Source organism: Phocoena sinus, chromosome 9 (genome assembly GCF_008692025.1).
Source record: "Phocoena sinus isolate mPhoSin1 chromosome 9, mPhoSin1.pri, whole genome shotgun sequence".
Taxonomy (NCBI): Eukaryota; Metazoa; Chordata; class Mammalia; order Artiodactyla; family Phocoenidae; genus Phocoena; species Phocoena sinus.
In genome coordinates this window covers 69,480,044-69,501,447 of record NC_045771.1, presented here as the reverse complement: position 1 = coordinate 69,501,447, position 21,404 = coordinate 69,480,044, and the positions used below count along the sequence as shown (strand labels likewise).

Below are 21,404 nucleotides of genomic sequence, written 5' to 3'. Positions count from 1 at the left end.
AATCTTCCCATAACTCCCTTTTTTGGATTAATAAGCCTATTATAAGCAGACAGACTAATATTATGAGATATTAAAAACTCCACACTATCTTGTGTTCTCTGAAAAGTGTGCCTAGTTAGGGGGAAGAGGGAAATTAGGAGTTCAGGATTAACATATACACACTACTGTATATAAAATAGATAAACAACAAGGACCTACTGTGTGCACAGTGGAACTATACTCGATATCTTGTAATAACCTCTAATGGAAAAGAATCTGAAAAGGAATATATACATATGTATGACTAATCACTTTGCTGTATACCTGAAACTAACACAACATTGTAAATTAACTATACGTCAATTTTTTTAATGGTTAAAAAATGTTTTTAAATAGGAAATAAAAAATAAAATGTGCCTAGTCAAAACCAAGGAATTGTTTACTCTTTGATTAAACATTTGTATTTTGTTTCCCTCACAAAACATCCACTTTATTCCTTCTAAACAGCACATAACTAGTTGAAAGCAAAAAGATAACATGCTATAAACGGATGTACAAGAAATTTTTACCTCAGAAGGAACATAATGATTGTAAATCACGATGTCCCTTCAGTGTTGATTATTGAGACCATGAAGAACAAAACCCAAGGCTTCTTCCATAATAATTAGAAAAACCTCCCCAAGCTTTCAGTCCCTGAAATTCACAATGGTTATTTTTATAAATGAGACATACAATATCCAGAAGAATGTCACTGTAAGCTACGGTCTTCTTAAGTAATCTCTCTGTGTGCTTTTATTTTTGTTTTGTTTTTGTCCTGCTGTGACGTGAACTTATTTCCGAGTAAAATGCTTGAATCCAAACAAAAAAAATCTGAGCAGGCTAGATTTTTTAGTGTAAGTTTTCCTTTCATTTATCAAGTCACAGAAATAAATAGTTCATTCTGTGAGAGGATTATATTTCCTATAAGAATGATGTACATAATTACTTATAAGAACTTCCTATCATTGAACTTGTGTTTACTTTTAAATGTCTTTTAATATATTCCTATAAAGATTATCAATCATTTTTGCTTATATGATTTAGTGTTCACCATATAGCAGTGTCTCTTGCTGTTTTCATTGGACATGTATATAATCCAGACAGACATTTTCTTTCTTGTAATTATTACTCCTCTCTGCTAGTATTTTAATTATTTATAGCCATCAGGCATTTATTTGTCTTTTAAAGGCCTTCCAATCCCAATCAGAATGAATAAACAATTAAAAGGAAGAAAGATTTTGTAGGTTTTCTTTTCCTTTTGATCGTGTGTGTTCTATATAACACTTAAATTATTCTTTATGAAATTAGTATATCCAGGAAACTGGAGAATTATGCCTTAGGCTGGGTGAATGGAAAACATGTTAGTGCTTCCTTTGTAAGGTTTCCAGAGTGCCACAGGAGATTTCTAATGTGCTGCTTATTTGTGTTCTCCCCAAATCTTTTTCAGTGTATTATAATGCTGGAGAAATAAAATGTTGCCTACCCTTTTCTATGTTCTACACCTCACTGAAAACATGTCAGCACAGAAAGCAAACGTTCATCATGTCTCAATATAAAACAGATCCTGCCAGGGATCATGCCAAATCCAACCAACCATGACGGTCAAATCAATGTATGTTTTGGTTTAAACTTTAATTTTTGCCTTTGCTTTAGCAATTTGACTCTGGTATATGTTGTTCCCTATGGCTTATCATTTTATGGCGTGATAGTTACTGAAATTGACAAGGCTTTCTGCTTACCTTTGCAATGTATATGTGTGACAGCATAAACTATAAGAGAAAGTGACGTTTGACTCAATAAATATTTGTGTTATGTCCCCTACATCTGTTTTACAGAACTCCTTTTTTATTCCTCCATCAATATTCACTGAAAAATGCTGGCTTCTACCTTTTGTCTGGACGTCACAAATTCCGGAATCAGTGTTTCAATTTCCAAGTTAGACTTTTTATTGTTATTGACCCAAGAGATTTAATTCTCTCATCAGTTTACATTCACATCATAAAACATAAATTAATTTGGTTGTTTTTATTTATTTACTTATTTTGCTGTTTTGGGGGCTGGGCATGCATACCATGCTGTGTGTTACACCACACGTCCAACTTATTGCTGCTGAGTCATTAAAAAACTGCAGGAGGGATTATATTTTTAAGTTGATATTAAACTGAGCAAAAAAATTAATGGGTCTAAAGTTTAGTCATTCAGAAGCATGTTTTCTTGGATGAGATTATCCCTAAAGTTGTTAAGTGCTTGGACTCTCTATATTCTGATCCTGATTTCAAGTCTGTATTTTTCAGTCATTATCTGTGTGACTTTGGACAAGTTACTCAAGCTGCCTTGGTTTTAAATTTCTAGTTAATGGAATTTACCTCATAGGATGTGTGATATTTTCTTTGCTTTTTTTCCCCCTAGTGGTTTTGTAAGGTGATATCCTGTTTCATACTACTACTGATTGTTTTTTGAGTTTTATATGCATATCTACTTTTTCTCTTGCTTGTTAACTTAAAATCATTGATGATTTAATAAATATTGGCTTGACTGTGTAAAATAAGAAATTCAGTATGACTTTCAGCCCTCTTCATATTCCAACATTTTGTGATGTAGTTTACATATTTTTTTAAAAACCTTGTCTTTGAAGAATAATTATTAAAGCATTGCTTTGCTTTATAATCCATTGAAATAATTATCCTTCTCTCTGTATAACTGAGTGGTTTTTTTTCTATAACAATCTGTAAATATTGATGGACAAATAGGTATCATTTTCTTCTTTATGACCCTTTTATCTCAGGTTCTGTAAATATCACACTCCTGATTTCTTCCTACAAAGTATGTCTGCTCCTTCTCAGACTCTTTGCCAGCTTCTTTACTTCTCGTAGATGCCTAAATGCCGCAGATTCTTAGAGCACTGTCCTGTGTGATCCCCCAGAATTCTCACCCACTCATATGGTTTTAAATACCCTTCATTTGAAAATGGCTATTTTCTGTGTTCTGTACTCATAACTGCCTATTGGATATTTTGTCTTGGATGTCTCCCTCAAATCTCAGATTTATCCAAAATGGAGTTTGTAATTTCCCCCAATATCCAAAAGTGCTTCTGGCAAAGGAAACTTTTTATAACTTTTGTAGTGACCCTCTATCTGTAATATTGCTTTCTGTCTTAAAGTCTGTATTTTTATAGTGAATATACTGAATACAGTGAACCGAGCTTTCTTTGGGTGAGTGCCTCTCTGATCTACCCTTCTCAGTCACTTGACCCTCAGCCTTTTGTGTCCTTGTATTTTATGTGTAGCTATTATAAAGGCCATGTAGCTGTGTTTAGTTTTTAATCCAACATGACAATCTTTGTGTTTTTACCCATGGGCTTAGTTAGTCATTTACATTTATTCAAATTTTAAGAAGTATTTGGAGTAGTTATTATAAGGTTATTATAAGACTTATAAGGTTATAAGTCTCACCTTATTTTCTGCTTTCTGTGTGTTCTACTTTTCTCATGTTTTTTCTTAACTGTTTAATTAAGATTTTTGTTTTTCATTAGTTTTTTTCTCTGTTATTAATCTTGAAATTTTTGAAACAATTTCAGGCTTACAAAATATTTCAAAAATAGTACGTTACCTTTTTTTCTTAAGACACTTCTTGTTTTAGATTTGTATACTCATTTTAAAGCTACTTTATATTCCATGCCTTCCTGACTTATTAGATTGTCTTTCTGAAATTATCTTTCTTCCACCTAAGGTACATCCCTTAGTGCCAGAGTATTTTTAGGAATAAAATTTTACGTTTTGTTTATCTGAGGGAGCCCATCTTCTGTTTTCATTTTTGATAAATAATGTTTGTGGGTAGGAGGTATAAGCATTTTAAGTTGATAGGTTTTTTTTGGAGGGAGTTAGGGTTTTTTTTGGTTTTTTTTGGCTTTTTTTCTTAACAGTTTGCAGATATGCCAGTGTGTTCTTGCCACCATTATTGCTGTGAGAAAAAGTGTTGTCAAGGTAACTGTTGGTCCTCTGTTGGTTTGTTCTCTCTAGTTGCTTTAGGATCATGTCTTTATGTTTAGTGTTCCATGGTTTCCCTGAAATTTGTCTACTTGTTGAGTTTCCTTTTTATCCACTTCAGAATTCATTGGGTTTACTTTATGAATGAATTCCTGTGTGCTATAAATTCTGGACTTTTTAAAGCAATATTATTTTTCCCCCTTGTCTCTATCCTCCCTTTCTGGGATTCTGATTAAATATATATTAAACGTTCTTATCATGTCTGCCAAATCTCTTAACCTCTTTATATTTCCCATATCTTGTCTTCTCTAATATGAATTCTGAGTGATTTCTTCAATTCAGTTTCAGTAATTTTCTTTTCAGCTGTGTCTAATCTGTTGTTTGATCCATCCTTTGAGGCTTTTTTTGGTTTAAATTTGTAATGTTTTTTATTTGTAAAAGTTGTATTTCTTATTTTTCAAGTCTGTTCTTGTTTAAGAGACTGCTCATTTCTGTGGATCCATCTTTGTTTATTTAGAATTTTTTTACATAGGTTCAAATTATTTTGTGCCTAGAAATTCTAATGCTGGTTTCATTTTGATACTAAACTGGTTTGTTGTTTTCTTCATAACTTGTTATTGTGAATGCATATATGTGTTTGTCTGACTTGCCCACCTATGTATTCCATTAAGGGAAAAAAACATCTCTCTATTCATATCTTAATATATAACTTACATCCTGGTATCAGGTAAGTTCCTGAAATACAGTCATTGAAAGGAGTCTTGTTCTTATTTTTTTCCTCATTTATTTCGTTATTGAATACGTTAACTTTTTAAGTACTCCTTTTTTTTTTTTTTTAAAAAAAGAAAGACTCTGCTAATGGGTATGCTTTCAGAGCCCTTGCATATCCCACAATGTCTGCTTTTTTGTCCTTCTTACAGTCAGCCAGGATTCCTAGGTAACCATCTTTTCTGTAGATCCCATTTTCTTGGGGTATTTAATATTTCAGAGAAGTTACACATCAGCCATTCTTACCTATTGAAAATAATCTGTATTGCCTGATGGAGCCTGTTGAATTTTTATCTTTAAATTTGAAAGTATCATCAGAATATGGCTTCTTTTGGGGGGGGTTCTTTCACTAATTTTGCAAGGGTCTAAATGATACCTGTGTCTCTACAGACACTGGTCTTTCTTCAACTCAGGGAATTTTCTTCTACATATTTATAATGACTTCTGTATTATCTGTGTTTTCTCCCCAAGTTTCCCTTATACAGTTTGGTTCTTTAATTAATGTCTTGACTCTCTTCTCATTATTTTAAGTCTTTTATTCTTCTGAGTTCTAGAGATTTTCAAGTCTGTCTTCCATTTATTAAGTCAAATTTATATAGAATAGGTAGGTTGTATACCACTTCCAATGAGATATTTAATTAAAATACATTTACTTAATATCTACATGAATCTCTAGAGACATAAAATTATTCCTACTTTGTTCCCACTTCTATGTTCAAAGTATACTCTTTTTTTTTTTTTTTTTAAACATCTTTATTGGGGTATAATTGCTTTACAATGGTGTGTTAGTCTCTGCTTTATAACAAAGTGAATCAGCCATACATATACATATGTTCCCATATGTCTTCCCTCTTGCGTCTCCCTCCCTCCCACTCTCCCCATCCCACCCCTCCAGGCTGTCACAAAGCACCAAGCTAATATCCCTGAGCCTTGCGGCTGCTTCCCCCCAGCTATCTACCTTACTACGTTTGTTAGTGTGTATATGTCCATGACTCTCTCTCGCCCTGTCAAAACTCACCGTTCCCCCTCCCCATATCCTCAAGTCCGTTCTCCAGTAGGTCTGCGTCTTTATTCCTGTCTTACCCCTGGGTTCTTCATGACATTTTTTTTTCCTTAAATTCCATATATATGTGTTAGCATACGGTATTTGTCTTTTTCTTTCTGACTTACTTCACTCTGTATGACAGACTCTAGGTCTATCCATCTCATTACAAATAGCTCAATTTCATTTCTTTTTAAGGCTGAGTAATATTCCATTGTGTATATGTGCCACATCTTCTTTATCCATTCATCTGATGATGGGCGCTTAGGTTGTTTCCATCTCCGGGCTATTGTAAATAGAGCTGCAATGAACATTTTGGTACGTGACTCTTTTTGAATTTTGGTTTTCTCAGGGTATATGCCCAGTAGTGGGATTGCTGGGTCATATGGTAATTCTATTTGTAGTTTTTTAAGGAACCTCCATACTGTTCTCCATAGTGGCTGAACCAATTCACATTCCCACCAGCAGTGCAAGAGTGTCCCCTTTTCTCCACACCCTCTCCAGCATTTATTGTTTCTAGATTTTTTGATGATGACCATAAAGTATACTCTTGAATCTTGTTTTCACTTAGCAACATCATTTCAGAGAAATATAGTTAATTCTAATGATTCCAGAAGGTTCTTTCCACCTAGAAAATTGTTTCACATATCTGCTGATTTTTATCTACCTTCTTATTAGGAAGAAACCCTATAGGTAATCTTCTACCATGTGTCCTTCTCCATGAAAAAGAACTCTGCTCTTCATTGTGGGAGGGAGCTTTGTCAGGCTAATATTCTGCTAGTTAAGACACTTAAAAATTGGCACCATTCTGGTCAGGATAGAACTCTTCTTGTAAGTTGCAATTGAAAATCTTCTTCTTGGAAGGAAATAGACTTTTTAATACAATGGTAAATATTTTTCTGTGGAAATGTGAGATGAAAACTTTGAATACTAACTATTTACCCATCTAACCAATATTTAAGAGTCTAATGGTCATTAACCAGACATCTTTTTCTTTTTTAACTGCTCAAAACTATTTCAATAGTAATTCCCCCCTTTGCACACACACACATGCTGCTACCAAGAAGTTATGTTTGAATTTGGCCTACTTTAGTTATCTTTCCTTGATTTAAGTTTGTAAGTTTGAATCTAAATTTTATGGGAAAAATTCAACCAATCTTTATGCTCTAAGAGAAATTATCAGTACATCATTTTTCTACTAACGCCTGGGCCATCCACTCAAGAAGATACTCTTCTGAATAATCTTTCTGTCCACCCTATCTTTTCTCACCCATTGTGGAAACAGGACTCATTGCCTACCAACACCTGGTATACAGATTTTCTGCTTATGCAACCACCTCAAATAAGAGAATGCCTGCCTCATTGTCTGCCTTTATCCTTCTGACTTGGGTATATTAGTGTAAATTTATCAGTGTCCCTACACTTATCTCTGAGACCAGGCTTTCTTTCATAGGAGAGGAATCATGTAGCACAAATTTCTAGTTTTTCACACCTTTTCAGTTTCCAAGTATAGATACAAGTTTTTCTCTTATTTTTGTTTTTAGGGGGTTATTTCTATGACATATCCTTTATCTAAAAACATCGATGCTTCAAAGCTGTCTTAATAGTTATATATAAAGCCAGATCTTGATAGAAGTAACTAGCAGATTAATCTGGTTAGTTTACTGAGTACCTACTATAGGTATAGTACTTTATTTGATTTTAGAATTTAATTTGGGAGAGTTGCCTTTTACTGTCTACAATTTAGCTAAGAAAATGGGATCTATACGTATGCAAACCTAACAAGACTGTAAGAGATTGTGAGGCAAACTATGATAATGCAAATTACTGATGTGTACTAAAGTAAATGATTTCATAAGAGGAAGTCATCACAGCCAGGTATTTGAAAATTGATGTGAATTAGAAAGACAATTATTGGGAAACCATTTTACTGGAGAAAACAGTGATTATACCAGTATGGCCACAAAAGTGGATTCTGTATAGTAAAGGAGTGGAAACTGGCCAGAAGGATTGATTAGGTTGACTGTGCATAGTCCTGAATGCTAAGATGGAGTTTGTGCTGCAAGTAATGTGGGTTTGACACAATGAAAATGGTTGTTCTAGTGAGATTAGAACAGTAGCCATGGGCAGAGAGAAGTAACCAGTTAAGACATCCTTGAGGAATCTAGGTACAGGATGGTAAGGATGTAGACTGAGAGTGGTCAGAGTATAGCTGGTGAGGGATGTCACAGTAGAAAACTAACAGGACTTGGTAACTGTTGGATAAGTTGTATAGGATCAAAACATTTTTGCTAATTAAAAGAGACATTGTGTATGAGACAGAGTTTTCAACTTTATTAAGTGGGAGAATTGATATTATGAATGATGTAAGAAAATAAAGTATGACAGTGTGACAAGTCCCAGATCTAGAAATAACTGACACTATAATGACATGCGAGTTCTCAAGCCAGATGTCTGGTGCTTTTGGCTGCCCAGGTTTTACCCCACTGCACTCTGGCTCTGAGAGCTGCATAGTTTGGGTCTTTCCTAATCTTTAGTCTGTGTTCTTATTCAGCAGAGTGACAGTGCTGCCCCCTCAGGGTTTCTTGACCAATTCTTTCTTCTTAATTATCTTGTTTCACAAATATTTACTGAGAACCTTCAGTACGTGCAAGACCTTGTGCTAGGCATGGAGAATAAAGGAGACGAAAAGTGCTGTGTGGTACTTCCGTTAGTAAGTAAAGTCAAGTGCATTTTAACTAGTATTTTGTTGTCGAGGTTTTCAGGAGACATTTGTTTCACTCAAATGATCAAGAGGCAAATACTTTGCATTTGGAGAGGACTCTTGTTTTTCACAAACTATTAGTAAGTGACTGCTTTTTTCCTGCTGTTTTGGAAATTTACAAATAATGAACTTTTTTTTTCATCTCCACTAGGGGACAGTGTGTTACCATTAGATTTTTTTTTTTGCTTCCATATCAGCAAAATGTATACAGAAAGGAAATTTAGCCTCTAATTATTTTGATACGATATTAATTACCTTACAAATGTAACAAAACTTAAAATGTTTCTAAAGTATACAGCTTAGGATTTTTGTATATCGTATGTGTTATGGATGGATAGATATATGGCCATATATAGATACAGGTTTTATTTGTTTAGAGTGATTGAAATTTTGTGGCATTTAGATAATTTTTGCATGAGTCCACCAAAACAAGGATGCGTGGCAGAAAGATATTAATACCAAAGTATACGGAAATTGAATTTCAGGACAGTTTTGTAATTCATGGAACTTGAATTAGGCTTTCGGTATGGAATTTGCTGAGGCAATGTAATGTTTACCCTTCCAAAAGATCTGTGTAATCTCTTGAGACATCTAAAGCCTAAATAATACATTTATACATATATTTAAAATTTATAGATTTTCTTTTAAGAGAGTACATTGTGTTCTTTAGGAATGATGTCTATGGAAGATGAAAATCTCAAAAGATTTCCGTTTAGGTTGTCTATAAAGATTTGGAGAACAGTGATGTCATAGCTTTTCCTGCCATTCTTTGAGACAAGATCCTACAAACTCCACATAAATTTGATTCTAATAGCATACCATAAATTTGTTTATACCTCTTTAATTCAAGTACTGATATCTGTGTAGTACAATGATAGGGTTTAATGTTTTGAAATATACCTTTTAAAAAGTTCTTCAAGTTTTGCCAAAACTGGGTATAGTTTTGCCAAAAGTTGTCCTTTGAGAAAACTGAAAGCGACAGTGGATCAGTAAGGAATTCTGAGGATATGACATTACAGAAAATTGACCACTTGTACACTTGCAAGGTGCTACTTCTTCGTCATTTACTTCTGAAACTGCAGGCGTTACTTGTTCAATTTGTGAGGTTGATGGTGAGGAGCAGGGGAAAAAGCTGCTATGAATAATGGAGGTGCCATTTCATTCCCAATCTTCTGTGAAAGTAAAGAAATCCATTTTCCCTGATTTCCAAAGAGCTTGCCAAAGGCTTAGAGGTCCCATGAGAATTTTTTCATCGAGACTTCACTACTCTATGGAAGATGATAGATAGAACCACGGGAAAGAAACCTACCATCAACCAAAAAAAAAATAATAATAATTATATATACATATATATATATCTCATACAAAAAACCTAAAGTACAGGATTCCATTGACAAGACTTAATTACTCTAGAGTAATTTTAAAATTATGTTTTTAAAAGATAATGGTAATAGAACTTTTGTGCATCTTTTTTTTTTTTTTTAAATAAACTTATTTATTGGCTGTGTTGGGTCTTCCTTGCTGCGCGGGAGCTACTCTTCTTTGCCGTGCACGGGCTTCTCATTGCGGTGGCTTCTCTTGTTGCGTAGCACGGGCTCTAGGCACACGGGCTTCAGTAGTTGTGGCTCACAGGCTCAGTAGTTGTGGCGAACTGGCTTCATTGCTCTGTGGCCTGTGGGATCTTCCCGGACCAGGGATGGAACCCGTGTCCCCTTGCATTGGCAGACAGATTCTTAACCACTGAGTCACCAGGGAAGCCCTGATCTAAGCATAGGATATTTCATCCTAATCTTGAAATTACAAAGTGATAGAGAAATAGCTAAATATGATAAGTTTAAAACCCATGGTGAATTCTAATCCTAAATAATTCAGTTCAAGGATATAAAAAATTTTAAATAGCAATTTTATATTGATTTTTTTAAAATATTCTTCCTGATATTTAAAAAATCCAACTGTAAGAAACCCTTCAAAATCTCAATGAGCAACTGTTAACATGCTAAATAAAATTAAGTACACATTTTTTGTTGTTACTTTTAGCTTAACTTCCATGATATCTTTCTTAACCTCTAAATCAGCAAAAAGCTATAACTTTGTGAATTATTAATATGATTCTTTTGGAAATCTTTTATTGAAAATTGCAATATTCAACAAAAATGTTTTCTTTGTACAGATTTTGAAGTTTTTGGTGGGGATAGATATTCTCTGGAAATCTAGACAATTATGAAGTACTGATTTTATGAGATAACAAATCAAATTTAGTCCCTGACTTTAAAGTCTTGAAACTAAGTTTTAAAATAACTTATTTTTCTTATTAAAGTGTGTTTATTATGAAAATTTTGAAAATATAGCAAAACATAAAGATGAAATAAAAATAGCCATAAATCTGTCACCCAAAAATAACTCTTGTTAACATTTTGATATTTTCCTTCCCAGTAATTTAAGAAACCTGATTACTACATCCTTTTTTTTTTTTTTTACCTTTAGGACCAGTTTCTAGTTTATAATACAGCTGTAACCAAGAAAAAGAGTGAATGTTGTATTTTAAAGCTAGAAGTTATATTTTTATTTTTTTATGAGAAGATAGAGTGCAATTTTTATTGTTTTTCAAAAATTTGACATTGTTCTCAAGTGAACAGAACAATAAGATAACAAGTAATTACTGTCTGAAGCCTAGCCATGGATGTTGCTGGAGTTACAGATAGTAAGTAAACTGCTGATAAATTTAATTTGGGTGCTTTTTTCTTAATTTTTTATTGTGAAAATTTGGGTACCCACTCTTCTTACAATAGCTTTATCACATTGATATGTCACTCTAAGGATCAGCCATTTCTTGTCCCAAATTATTTCTTGTTCATCCTGGACTCTATAGTATTTTCTTCCTCTTTCTCTCATCATTTGGTTCTGTCTCCCTGAGGATAATACCTGTCTCATGTGATCTTACCATGCTCTGAATTCCCTTGTTCTCTCATGTGCAGCTGTAGCAATATTACCCACAGTCTATTCCTGTACATATATTTGTACATTACATCACATTGGTTTTCTAGGGATGGGGTTAACATTTTTCAAATTTTTTGTTTGTTTCATGGAGTAAATATTCCCAGATGACATGGCTGCTGACATAACCCATATGTAGTTTTCTAAATGTTCCAAGCAGGTTTCTTGGTGATGGTGGTAGGGTGTGTCAGTAGATAAGGAATAGGGAAATGGAATAGTAATGTGATTACAAGGTATGAGATGATTATGGTAGTAATTCACCATTTTTCTCTCTTGCTTCAGTTTGGATATTTTTTTACTTCATTTCAGGGTCACTGTTATTGTCTCTGGCTCTTCCCATCTCATATGAAATCAATTAATTCTTAATTTCAAGTATTATATTTTAAAATTGTAAAATTTTTTTTTTTTTTTTTTTTGCGGTACGCGGGCCTCTCACTGTCGTGGCCTCTCCCATTGCGGAGCACAGGCTCCGGACGCACAGGCTCAGCGGCCATGGCTCACGGGCTCAGCCGCTCCGCGGCATGTGGAATCTTCCCGGACCAGGGTGTGAACCCATGTCCCCTGCATCGGCAGGCGGACTCTCAACCATTGCGCCACCAGGGAAGCCTAAAAATAGTTTTTTTATTTGAGATTCCAATTCTATGTTAAAATTTCCCAGTTTTCATCGTTTCCTTCTCTTCCTCTATTTTTTTAAATATATTAATCTTAGTTATTTTGAAATCCTTGCAGGGTAATTCCAATATATGGATCATTTCTGGGTCTGTTTAAATTGATTTTTTTTTGCTCTTGTTTATGGGTAGTCTATTTATTTATTTATTTATTTATTTTTGCAGCTTTGTGTTCTTTACTTGTCAAGTAATATTTTATTGTATGCCATCTGTTACTTACAAAGCATTATAAAAGCTCTAGTTTATTTTAGCTTCCTCCAAAGAATATTAAAATTTGTTCTGGCAAGCATGTGTGTTACTGGGAAATCAACTGGCTCTTCTGGATCTTGTAAAGCTTTGTTAGGGCAGTTCTAGTTCAGTTTTGTCTTTATTCCTAGGTTATAGGCATGGTCTTCACCAAGGTCTCCTTGTTCCAGCCTACCTCACATCTAATCTTCTAAGTGCAGTGCACCTTCTAAAATCTCTGCTCATTGCTCCAGCTTCCCAGAAATTATTCTCTGCTAGGCCCCATGGAGTCTACCTGTGCAAGTGCCGATTAGGAATTGGCCAAATAGGGGGAATTTTCAGCAGAATTTTAGGACTTCTTTGCAACTCTCCCGTCGCAGGGATGTTTTTCGCGCAATCTGAGCCACCTTTGTCAACTTTAAATTGTAATCTCTGTCTTTTATATCCAGAGAGACCATCATTCACTTGGACTCTATTTCTCTTCTTTATAGTTTCGAAAAATTCTCTCAACAAGACATCTGAGATGAATGGTCTCTGCTTTCAAGGACTGTAGATATGCATTGGTTACTGTCTTAGATCGGCAAACAACATTTTTACATAGAGTTTACCAGATTTAATGGTTATGTATGGTGAGTAGGTGTTATCAGCTACTGTTGTGGCTGAAACAGTACCCCCCGTAAAAATGATAATTCTAACAGCTGTTATTATAGAATATTTGTTAGGTATCTGTGATTTACATGTCTTACCTGGTTTAGTCCCTACAGAAAAATCTATAAAGTAGATAATATTGTTACCCCAGTTTTAGATGAAAAACGCAGAACTATAAAACTTTGATAATTTGCTCAAAGATATCTGACAGTTGTGAAGGCCAGTATTTGAATACCAGCAATCTGACTCTAGAGCCTGATTAAACACATCTTTTCTTGAAAAATAATACACTTTGTGTTTTAGATTCACAGAAGAATTGAGAGGATGGTACAGAGTTCCCTTGTGCCCTTTGTGCACTTTCCCCTATTATTAACAACTAAGCCATAGTTTATGCAGATTGCCTTGGTTTTACCGAAATTTTTTTTTTATCCCAGGATACCACATTACCTTTAGTTGTCATGTCTCCTTAGGAGACAACTGTCATGTCTCCACAGTTGGCTGTGACAGCTTCTCAGACTAACCTTGTTTTTTTATGAACTTGATAATGTTGAGGAGTGCTGGTCAGATATATTGTAGTATGTCCCTCTGTTGGAGTTTGTCTGATGTTTTTTCTCATGACTAGACTGGCGTTATGGGTTTTGAGGAGGGAGACCACAGAGGTCAATACCATTTCATGATAGCATATCAAGAGTGTATACCATCAACGTGATTTTTCAGTGTTCATGTTGACCTTGCTCACGTAGTTTTAACACTAAACATTTTTATTATATAATATTTGGAGCACACAAAGGAATGTATGCATATACATGTGCATAAATATGGATGATTGATAATAAAACGACCACCTGGAATGCCCCTCCACTCCCTATCTCCATCAAGGATTGAAAACACTGTTTTGCAAATCCACATTCAGCAGGAAATGCTTTTTAAAGATTTATTTCCTTGCATTTTTTACTTACGTTATCAATACTTTTATAGAGGTATGGAATTTTGAAATGAGTTTGAAATCCATAAATTATTTGTCTATCTAATTTTTGTACATACTAGAATTTTCTTAGTATATGTATGTCTCACCATCTTGTTTAAATCAGCTCTTAAAATTCCATATTTTTCAAAGATGGAATGATTGAGGTCAGGCAGAGAGGGAAAACAAATATTTAGTGGAATAACGTAGGTTCTTCTCACTGAATTCGAGTCTTTCCAAATGATGCCTATAAAAAATTGCCAAAGTAATCTTTAAAAGAACAATCTTACTTAAATTTGTTAGTAGCTAAAGATATGTAAGTTGTGGAGTAATCAAAATGAGCATGGAAGATTTATTCCAAGATAGAGAAAAGTGATTTTTCTAGCCCTAGGATCTTAAACAGGTTTTCCCCCTTCATTTCTTTGTTACCATGCTGCTTTCATTATAAGTGTAAACTGGTTTCAAAGAGGCTATACAGATAGCCTTTTCCTGTTTATTTTTGAATGGGAAACCTTAATTATCATCATCTGTTGTATATCTCATTTTAATGAGACTTGGGAGTAGATGTGTATCATACCCTGCAACATTGTAATTAATTAATTATTGAGTGACAAATACATACCTATAGTTGGTTTGTGTTTTATTCAGTTTTAGAATACTATTTCTGTATTTATAAATGGTGTGTCATGAATGATATCTGCTCCTATATAAGTGAATCACATTTTAAGCTCAAACATATTTGGCTTTTAAATGATTTGTTAATGTGATTTGATATTCTGGAAACCGGTACAGCATTTGAAATCCATTATTGAAATGTCATTAAAACTCACTCACGAGAGGCAAAGTAGCCACCATACAGCCCCTGTGCATCTTCCCCAGTTCCACCTCTTAGAACACAATCAGGGAAACTCACGGGAAAGAATAGTTTAAGCAGAGGTGATCTCTTACTACCATCATCATAGATGAGAAACCCAGGCCTGGGCTAGTGGAGGCGTGGTGGTAGTGGGAAGGCTTCGATAAGATAATATTCTTCTTTGTACTGTTGCCAGACTTCTGGCTAAATATGTAAATAGGAGTAAACAAAGTAACCAAATAGTGGTCATTGTTAACAAATGAGGCAGACTGAAAGGGTGAACATACGTCTATCATTGTCAACCCTCCTTTGCCTTGAATTTGTTATAATGTATGGAGGGCAACCATGTGTTAGGCATTGAACTAAGTTTTTTATATTCAAAGGTAAAATATTCTCTACATCAAGAAACTGATCATCTGGTGGAATAGATGGCCAGCTGAAAAGACTATAAGAATTCAGTGTGCTAGAGGAATTCATAGCTATGGAAGCGTATAGATTCACCTCACTCAAATTGGGTTGAAGAACAGCAGTCAAGGGAGATTTCAGGAGTCACTGATAACTGAGTTGAACCTCAGAGTAACTAGGGTAAGCTAGGCCAGGAGAGGGAGTGAGACAGCTTTTCTGGCAAAGGGATTAGCTGGTGCAAAGGGATGAAACCTTGAAAAATGGCTTGATTGGGCAATCTTTTTTTTTTGGCGGGGGGGGGGGCAGTACGCGGGCCTCTCACTGCTGTGGCCTCTCCCGTCGCGGAGCACAGGCTCCGGACGTGCAAGCTCAGCGGCCATGGCTCACGGGCCCAGCCGCTCCGCGGCATATGGGATCCTCCCGGACCGGGGCACGAACCCGTGTCCCCTGCATCGGCAGGCGGACTCTCAACCACTGCGCCACCAGGGAAGCCCAGATTGGGCAATCTTAAACAGTTCTACATGGCTTGGAGAACTGAGTGATTTTAAGGGAATGGTAAGAAGAGGCTGGAAGGATAAAAGACCTTCCAGGTAAAGGGTTAATACTTGATCCTGAAGTTTAAATATAGCCTTCAAAAGATTTTATGCAGGATAATGATGTGATCAGATTTTTATTATTTAAAATCAGTATTTTCATTGCTGTGTGGGAAATAGGATAGAAGAGGACAGACTTCAGAGAGACTATGAGATTGTTTCGGTAATTCAGGGCCAGAGGTATTATGCTGGCAGTGGCAGTTTGAGTGGAGTATATGGATTCAAGAAACGTTAAGGAGGTAGAAACAGTGGGTCCCAGTGATGTACTGAATGTTGGGATAAGGCATTACGGACAATGCCGAAGTGTAGAAATTGGTTACCAGATCCCTCTTTTTGAACCTAGCACAATTCATAACCCAAGGATTTAACATATTAACTGTTTCCTCTTTCATTTTCCCTTCATATTATCATCCCCTCATACCTTCAAGAAGCCTAAATAATTAGAAAAAACAGAATTTCCTAGGGAAATATGATTTCAAAGGGAAAATCACATTTTAGCGACTTGTGAAATAACTCTTTTCACAAATCTGCCTGATCTTTACTTCAAAAACAAGCAGGTTTTTTGTTTTGTTTTCTTCCTCCACACCAGTACTCACAGTTTATAACAAAGTCTGTTGTTGAAGAACCCTCAGGAAAAAAAAAAGGTGAAGAGAAGGCTTGTATCATCAAAGAAATATTCACACTGAAGTGAAGAGCCAAAGTTGGTCTTCAATATTGGATTAAGGGAAAATAATCTTTTGTTTCATATTATTAGCTTTTGAAATTGTGTCATTGCTTCTTTTGGTACTTTCAGCAGATATTTTTTCTATACTGAAAGTGCTTATAAAAGCATTTCTCCTTTATTTGGGACAATGGCTGTGGTCTGAGTTCTATGCAGTGCTGAGCCCAAAGAATAGCAAGCCTTGCAAAGTGTCTCCTCGAACACATAGAAACAGAGTCTGTGATTGTGGTTGCCAGGGGCTAAGGAGTAGAGGAAATGGGGAGATGTTGGTTAAAGGATACAAACTTCCATTTATAAGATGGGTAAGTTCTGAGAATTTAATGTACAGATGGTGACTATAGTTAACAGTACTGTATTGTATACTTCAAAGTTCCTGAAAGAGTAGATCTTAAACGTTCTCACCCCCCTTCCAAAAAATGGTAACTATATGAGATGATGAGTGTGATAACTAACCCTACTTTAGTAATAATTTTGCTGTATATATGTATATCACATCATCACATTGTACACCTTAAACTTATACAATGTATTTATGTTTATAAAGTTTTTAAAAAATAATTTTTTTAAAAAGAAAAGTAGGTCCTTATTAAATTTAATGTGTTGATACCTTTTCTTTCTAAAATAATTATTGTTTTATCTTTTCTTTCAGGATGAACAGAAGCTACAGGAAAGTTTAAGGCAAGGTGCCACCATTATTGCTGCCTTAATCAAAGAAAGAAATTCCGGACTCGTTGGTCAACTACTGGTAGCATAAAGAACATGAAGAAAATTACCTACTGTGTTCTTAGAAACATTTACCTAAGTATCTCTTTTGTGCTTCTCTCCGAATTGTATATGGTAGAATGTTTAAGTTGTATTTTATGTCTTTTATAATTTGGAGGATGTGATGCTTAGGTGAACTTGAAAACTTTTTATGCATGTCAAATATAAATTGCTTAAACCGGAAAAGAACAGATAAGTGGAAAATAATAGCCTTCACATAAAGAATGTGTGCCTTTTCACAAAGGCATGAAAGATAAAATAGAAATAATGATGAGTCAGCTAATTCTCCAAGGAATGAGAATTTAGGAAATGTCAACTATTATCTCTCTGTTAATTAGTAAATCACACTATAATGAAACTAATAAATAAGATTAATGAGTACTGTTAATTCTAACATTATCCTCTCTCCATGGGTTATTTTGAATTGCATTCCAATTTTTCACACCTTAAAAAAAAAAGAGGAGATAGCAGTGAACTCTGGTTTGAGTATCTGTACCATTAGCCTCACATTACCCTAGATCTCTAAAGGAGATGTAATCTCCTGCTTTTCTAATGTTTTAAAATTGTATGTTTTCCTTGGTTTATGAAATATAGTTTTGACTTACATTATTTTTAAAGGCTTCTGATTTTTCTGAATAACTTTAAAAGAAGACTGGAAAGCTTCATGAAAGTGAAGTTATTTTGGTCAATCTTAAGTTAGTCTTCTTCTAAAAGGAAGAGAGTTCATTGCACATAAAATAATTTTCTTTTGATACGGATAACTGCTGCCTTTTTAAATCGAGTTCTTATTCTTTCAAATTTCCACTGGTATATACATCTTAAATATTGATGATTTGTCCCTTACCTTATATTTTACAGTTTTGTCAATCCAGTCATTAGAGATGCCTTTTATTCTATATATACACTTCATAACAACACATAGATCAGATTATGCCAGGGCTTAGGCTGCACGTGGGAACTATAAAAATTGCATGAAATGTTTTCAGTTAAAGACAGACTATGAGGGCTTCCCTGGTGGCGCAGCGGTTGAGAGTCCGCCTGCCGATGCAGGGGACACGGGTTCGTGCCCCGGTCCGGGAAGATCCCACATGCCGCGGAGCGGCTGGGCCCGTCAGCCATGGCCGCTGAGCCTGCGCGTCCGGAGCCTGTGCTCCACAACAGGAGAAGCCACAACGGTGAGAGGCCCGTGTAAGACAAAAAAAAAAAAAAAAAGATAGACTATGAAATATCTACCTTGTGCAGTCTCTTCTTAACATGTTGGGTGATTTTGCCTTCATTTCTCAAGTATCCATAATAGTAGGAGAGTTTATATTTTACATTTAAATAATACTGAGTAGAATATAGAGGAAATGAAGTAATTATTGCAATTCATTCTCCTAAATGAAATGTGTTGTTTGAATGAATGTAGGCTTAGATCTCAATTCCTGGGCTCGCCACTTTTTCTCTTTCTCTAGGGATGTTAAGAAATATAAAATAAATCATTTAATTAAAAATCTTGAGGGTGGAAATATAAGGGCAGTGTGTGGATTTTGTTTAGAATGTCTGTTGTCGTTAAGGCAGGTTGGCTACGTTGTAAAAGGCCATAGGTGTGCGTTTTGACATCTTCAGGTGGAAATGTTTTAAGAATTTGAGAAGTGCTCATAAAGGCAAAAGGGGAAAAGTTACGAAGATTTTAAGGAGAAAATCAGTGCCTTTAGGTACGTGATGGGAAACTAGGCAGTCTCTGGCACAAGCATCACTGAATCTATTGAGTGCTGACTGAGTTACCTTAGATTTCAACAGAAGGGAATATTATACCAGACAAGAATTTATCTTGGGACAGTTAGTATGCCTTTACCCTAGGCAATTGTAAACATTTAGTGTTATGAGATTTAGTTAATAAAATATTAAGATGACGATGTCTGAAATCATCATCATCATCATTATGGCATTTAATTTTTTTCTTTATAGTTTACACAGTGATTCACAGCATTGAAAATAATTTAAAGAAATCTCCTCACATCCTTTACAGTTTAGATGGAAATTGAGGCTCAGGGATCCTCACTACCTTCTCCAAAGACACATGTTAAACTCAGGACCACTGGGAATAAGTTTTAAGCTCATTTCCTCTATAACAATGATTGCAGGCAAAGGACATCCAACAGAGAGGCCTTGGGAAATGAGCCAGAGGCTCTGAATGAGCGTTGGAGGAATGGACGAGGAGGGACAGATCAGTCCAGTGACCTGAGGAAAGTCCTGAAGCTTTTGGCTTTCCAACCATCTTTCCAACATACAGAAATTGTAGCTAAGGATAAAGGGGATGAAGAGAATTATTGGCCAGGAGGGAAAGATAAATTAGTTGTTTCTGTTATTTTTTAAGAGATCCAGAGGCAACTTTACAGTTATATATTCATCTCCACTTTGGGAAACTTAATTACTTTCATGAAAACTGTCCATTTTCACTTTACTTTTCAAAATCCCTTTAAAAATTGTACTAAGTATGCCTGAGGGTTGCTGAAATTGCTTTCTACCTGTGCAAATTTTGTGGAAAGGCTGTTTTCTTTTTAAATGTATGCTACTTAATTACATGCAATTTAAAGTTAACCTTTTTAGGAAGTTAACACAGTGCGATCGGTAGTTTGATTAATGACATATTGGTAAGAAGTAGTATTTTTTTTTTTCATGAAAGTGCTCAATTTGAGAGATGACTTCTTGTAAACAGACTCATCTACAGATGAAAGTCAGACCCCTCTATTCTACCAAGACCTCAGACCCCTATATTCTACCGAGAGCCATTCTTAATGTGGTCACTTTCAGCATTTTGCATTGGTTTACCAGGAAAATGCTCTTTTCCTATGCTAGTTTACTGTACATTTGACCCTTGAACAGCACAGGTTTGAATTGCACTGGTCCAATACGTGTTTTTTTTTCAGCAGTATCTAGGAAGGAACCATGGATACAGAAGACTTACTATAAATTACGCACAGATTTTTGACTGCTGGGAGGGTCAACGCCTTTAATCCCTGTGTTGTTCGAGGGTCATCTGTAATTATACCTATCAAATTTTACGTTATATATATATAAATACAATATTCATTTTATAAAAATCAAGTTGTAGTACTACATTTTCTTATGTTAAATATGTAAATTTTACTTCATTTTAATGTTGAAACTAACTATATCAAGGAAACAAATGATAATAGTTTAATTAAAATGTGAAGAAAGCCGTTTGAGATAAGAAAGATTGAAATTGTTTTAAAAGTTTAATTCAGAAATAAACAGAATAAATGAAAAATACATATTGTTTTAGGGTTTATTAATATGGTTTAAAATACGTGGACAAGAAGTGGCTGTGTAGCTGGTATTTGGCATTGTAACATTAATATATGTTCTTGTATGGTTTTAGTTTCAAAACTGTGAAAAAGTATGGATTCTTTTAAATGAAAAGTAAGAAACTACCATTAAATATTTTAAATGTTCTCTTTACACAACAAAATATAGGTAATTGATAACTAAATCATTGATATTTTAAAATCTAATGACAATTTTCATTGATATTTAGTGTATATGTACATATTTTTCAAACTGACTCAGTCTCAACTGAATAACTGAATAGAACATTCTCAAAATATAAGTGTGATCTTTTACATTAGAGGAAAATAGAATTTGAGATTCAGATCTATTATTCTGTAAAATATATTAAAAATTTGCAAAACCAGAAGTCTCAGTCAGATTTTTTCTCTTTCCCTCATATTTAGCAGGTTTACCAGCAATTACTGTGGCAGCTAAGGATATAAAAGCTACACTTAGACACAGTGGAAAAGAATATTGTGACCACTTAATAATGTCTGCATGGGTGTGGTGGGTTGAATTACTGTTTAGCAATATTCTTTCCCTCCATTTAGTTTCCATACGAGGAATATATGTCCACTTCATGACTTTGGGATTCATCCTGTGACCTGCTTTGACCAACAGAGTGAGTCACAAGTGGCAGTGCACCGCTGAGACTAGGCT

The 21,404-nt window shown here is 34.9% G+C and overlaps 1 protein-coding gene across 1 annotated transcript in view; it reads left to right on the top strand.

The window, feature by feature from the left end:
• The window catches only part of CRPPA (CDP-L-ribitol pyrophosphorylase A), a 323,188-nt gene extending 302,085 nt beyond the window's left edge, over window positions 1–21,103 (top strand). The window contains exon 10 of the mRNA XM_032644013.1: window positions 17,299–21,103. Coding sequence (XP_032499904.1) covers window positions 17,299–17,403 — 105 coding nt within the window. The 3' untranslated portion in view covers window positions 17,404–21,103. The remainder of the gene's footprint in view (window positions 1–17,298) is intronic.
• The last annotated feature ends 301 nt before the right edge of the window (window positions 21,104–21,404 follow it).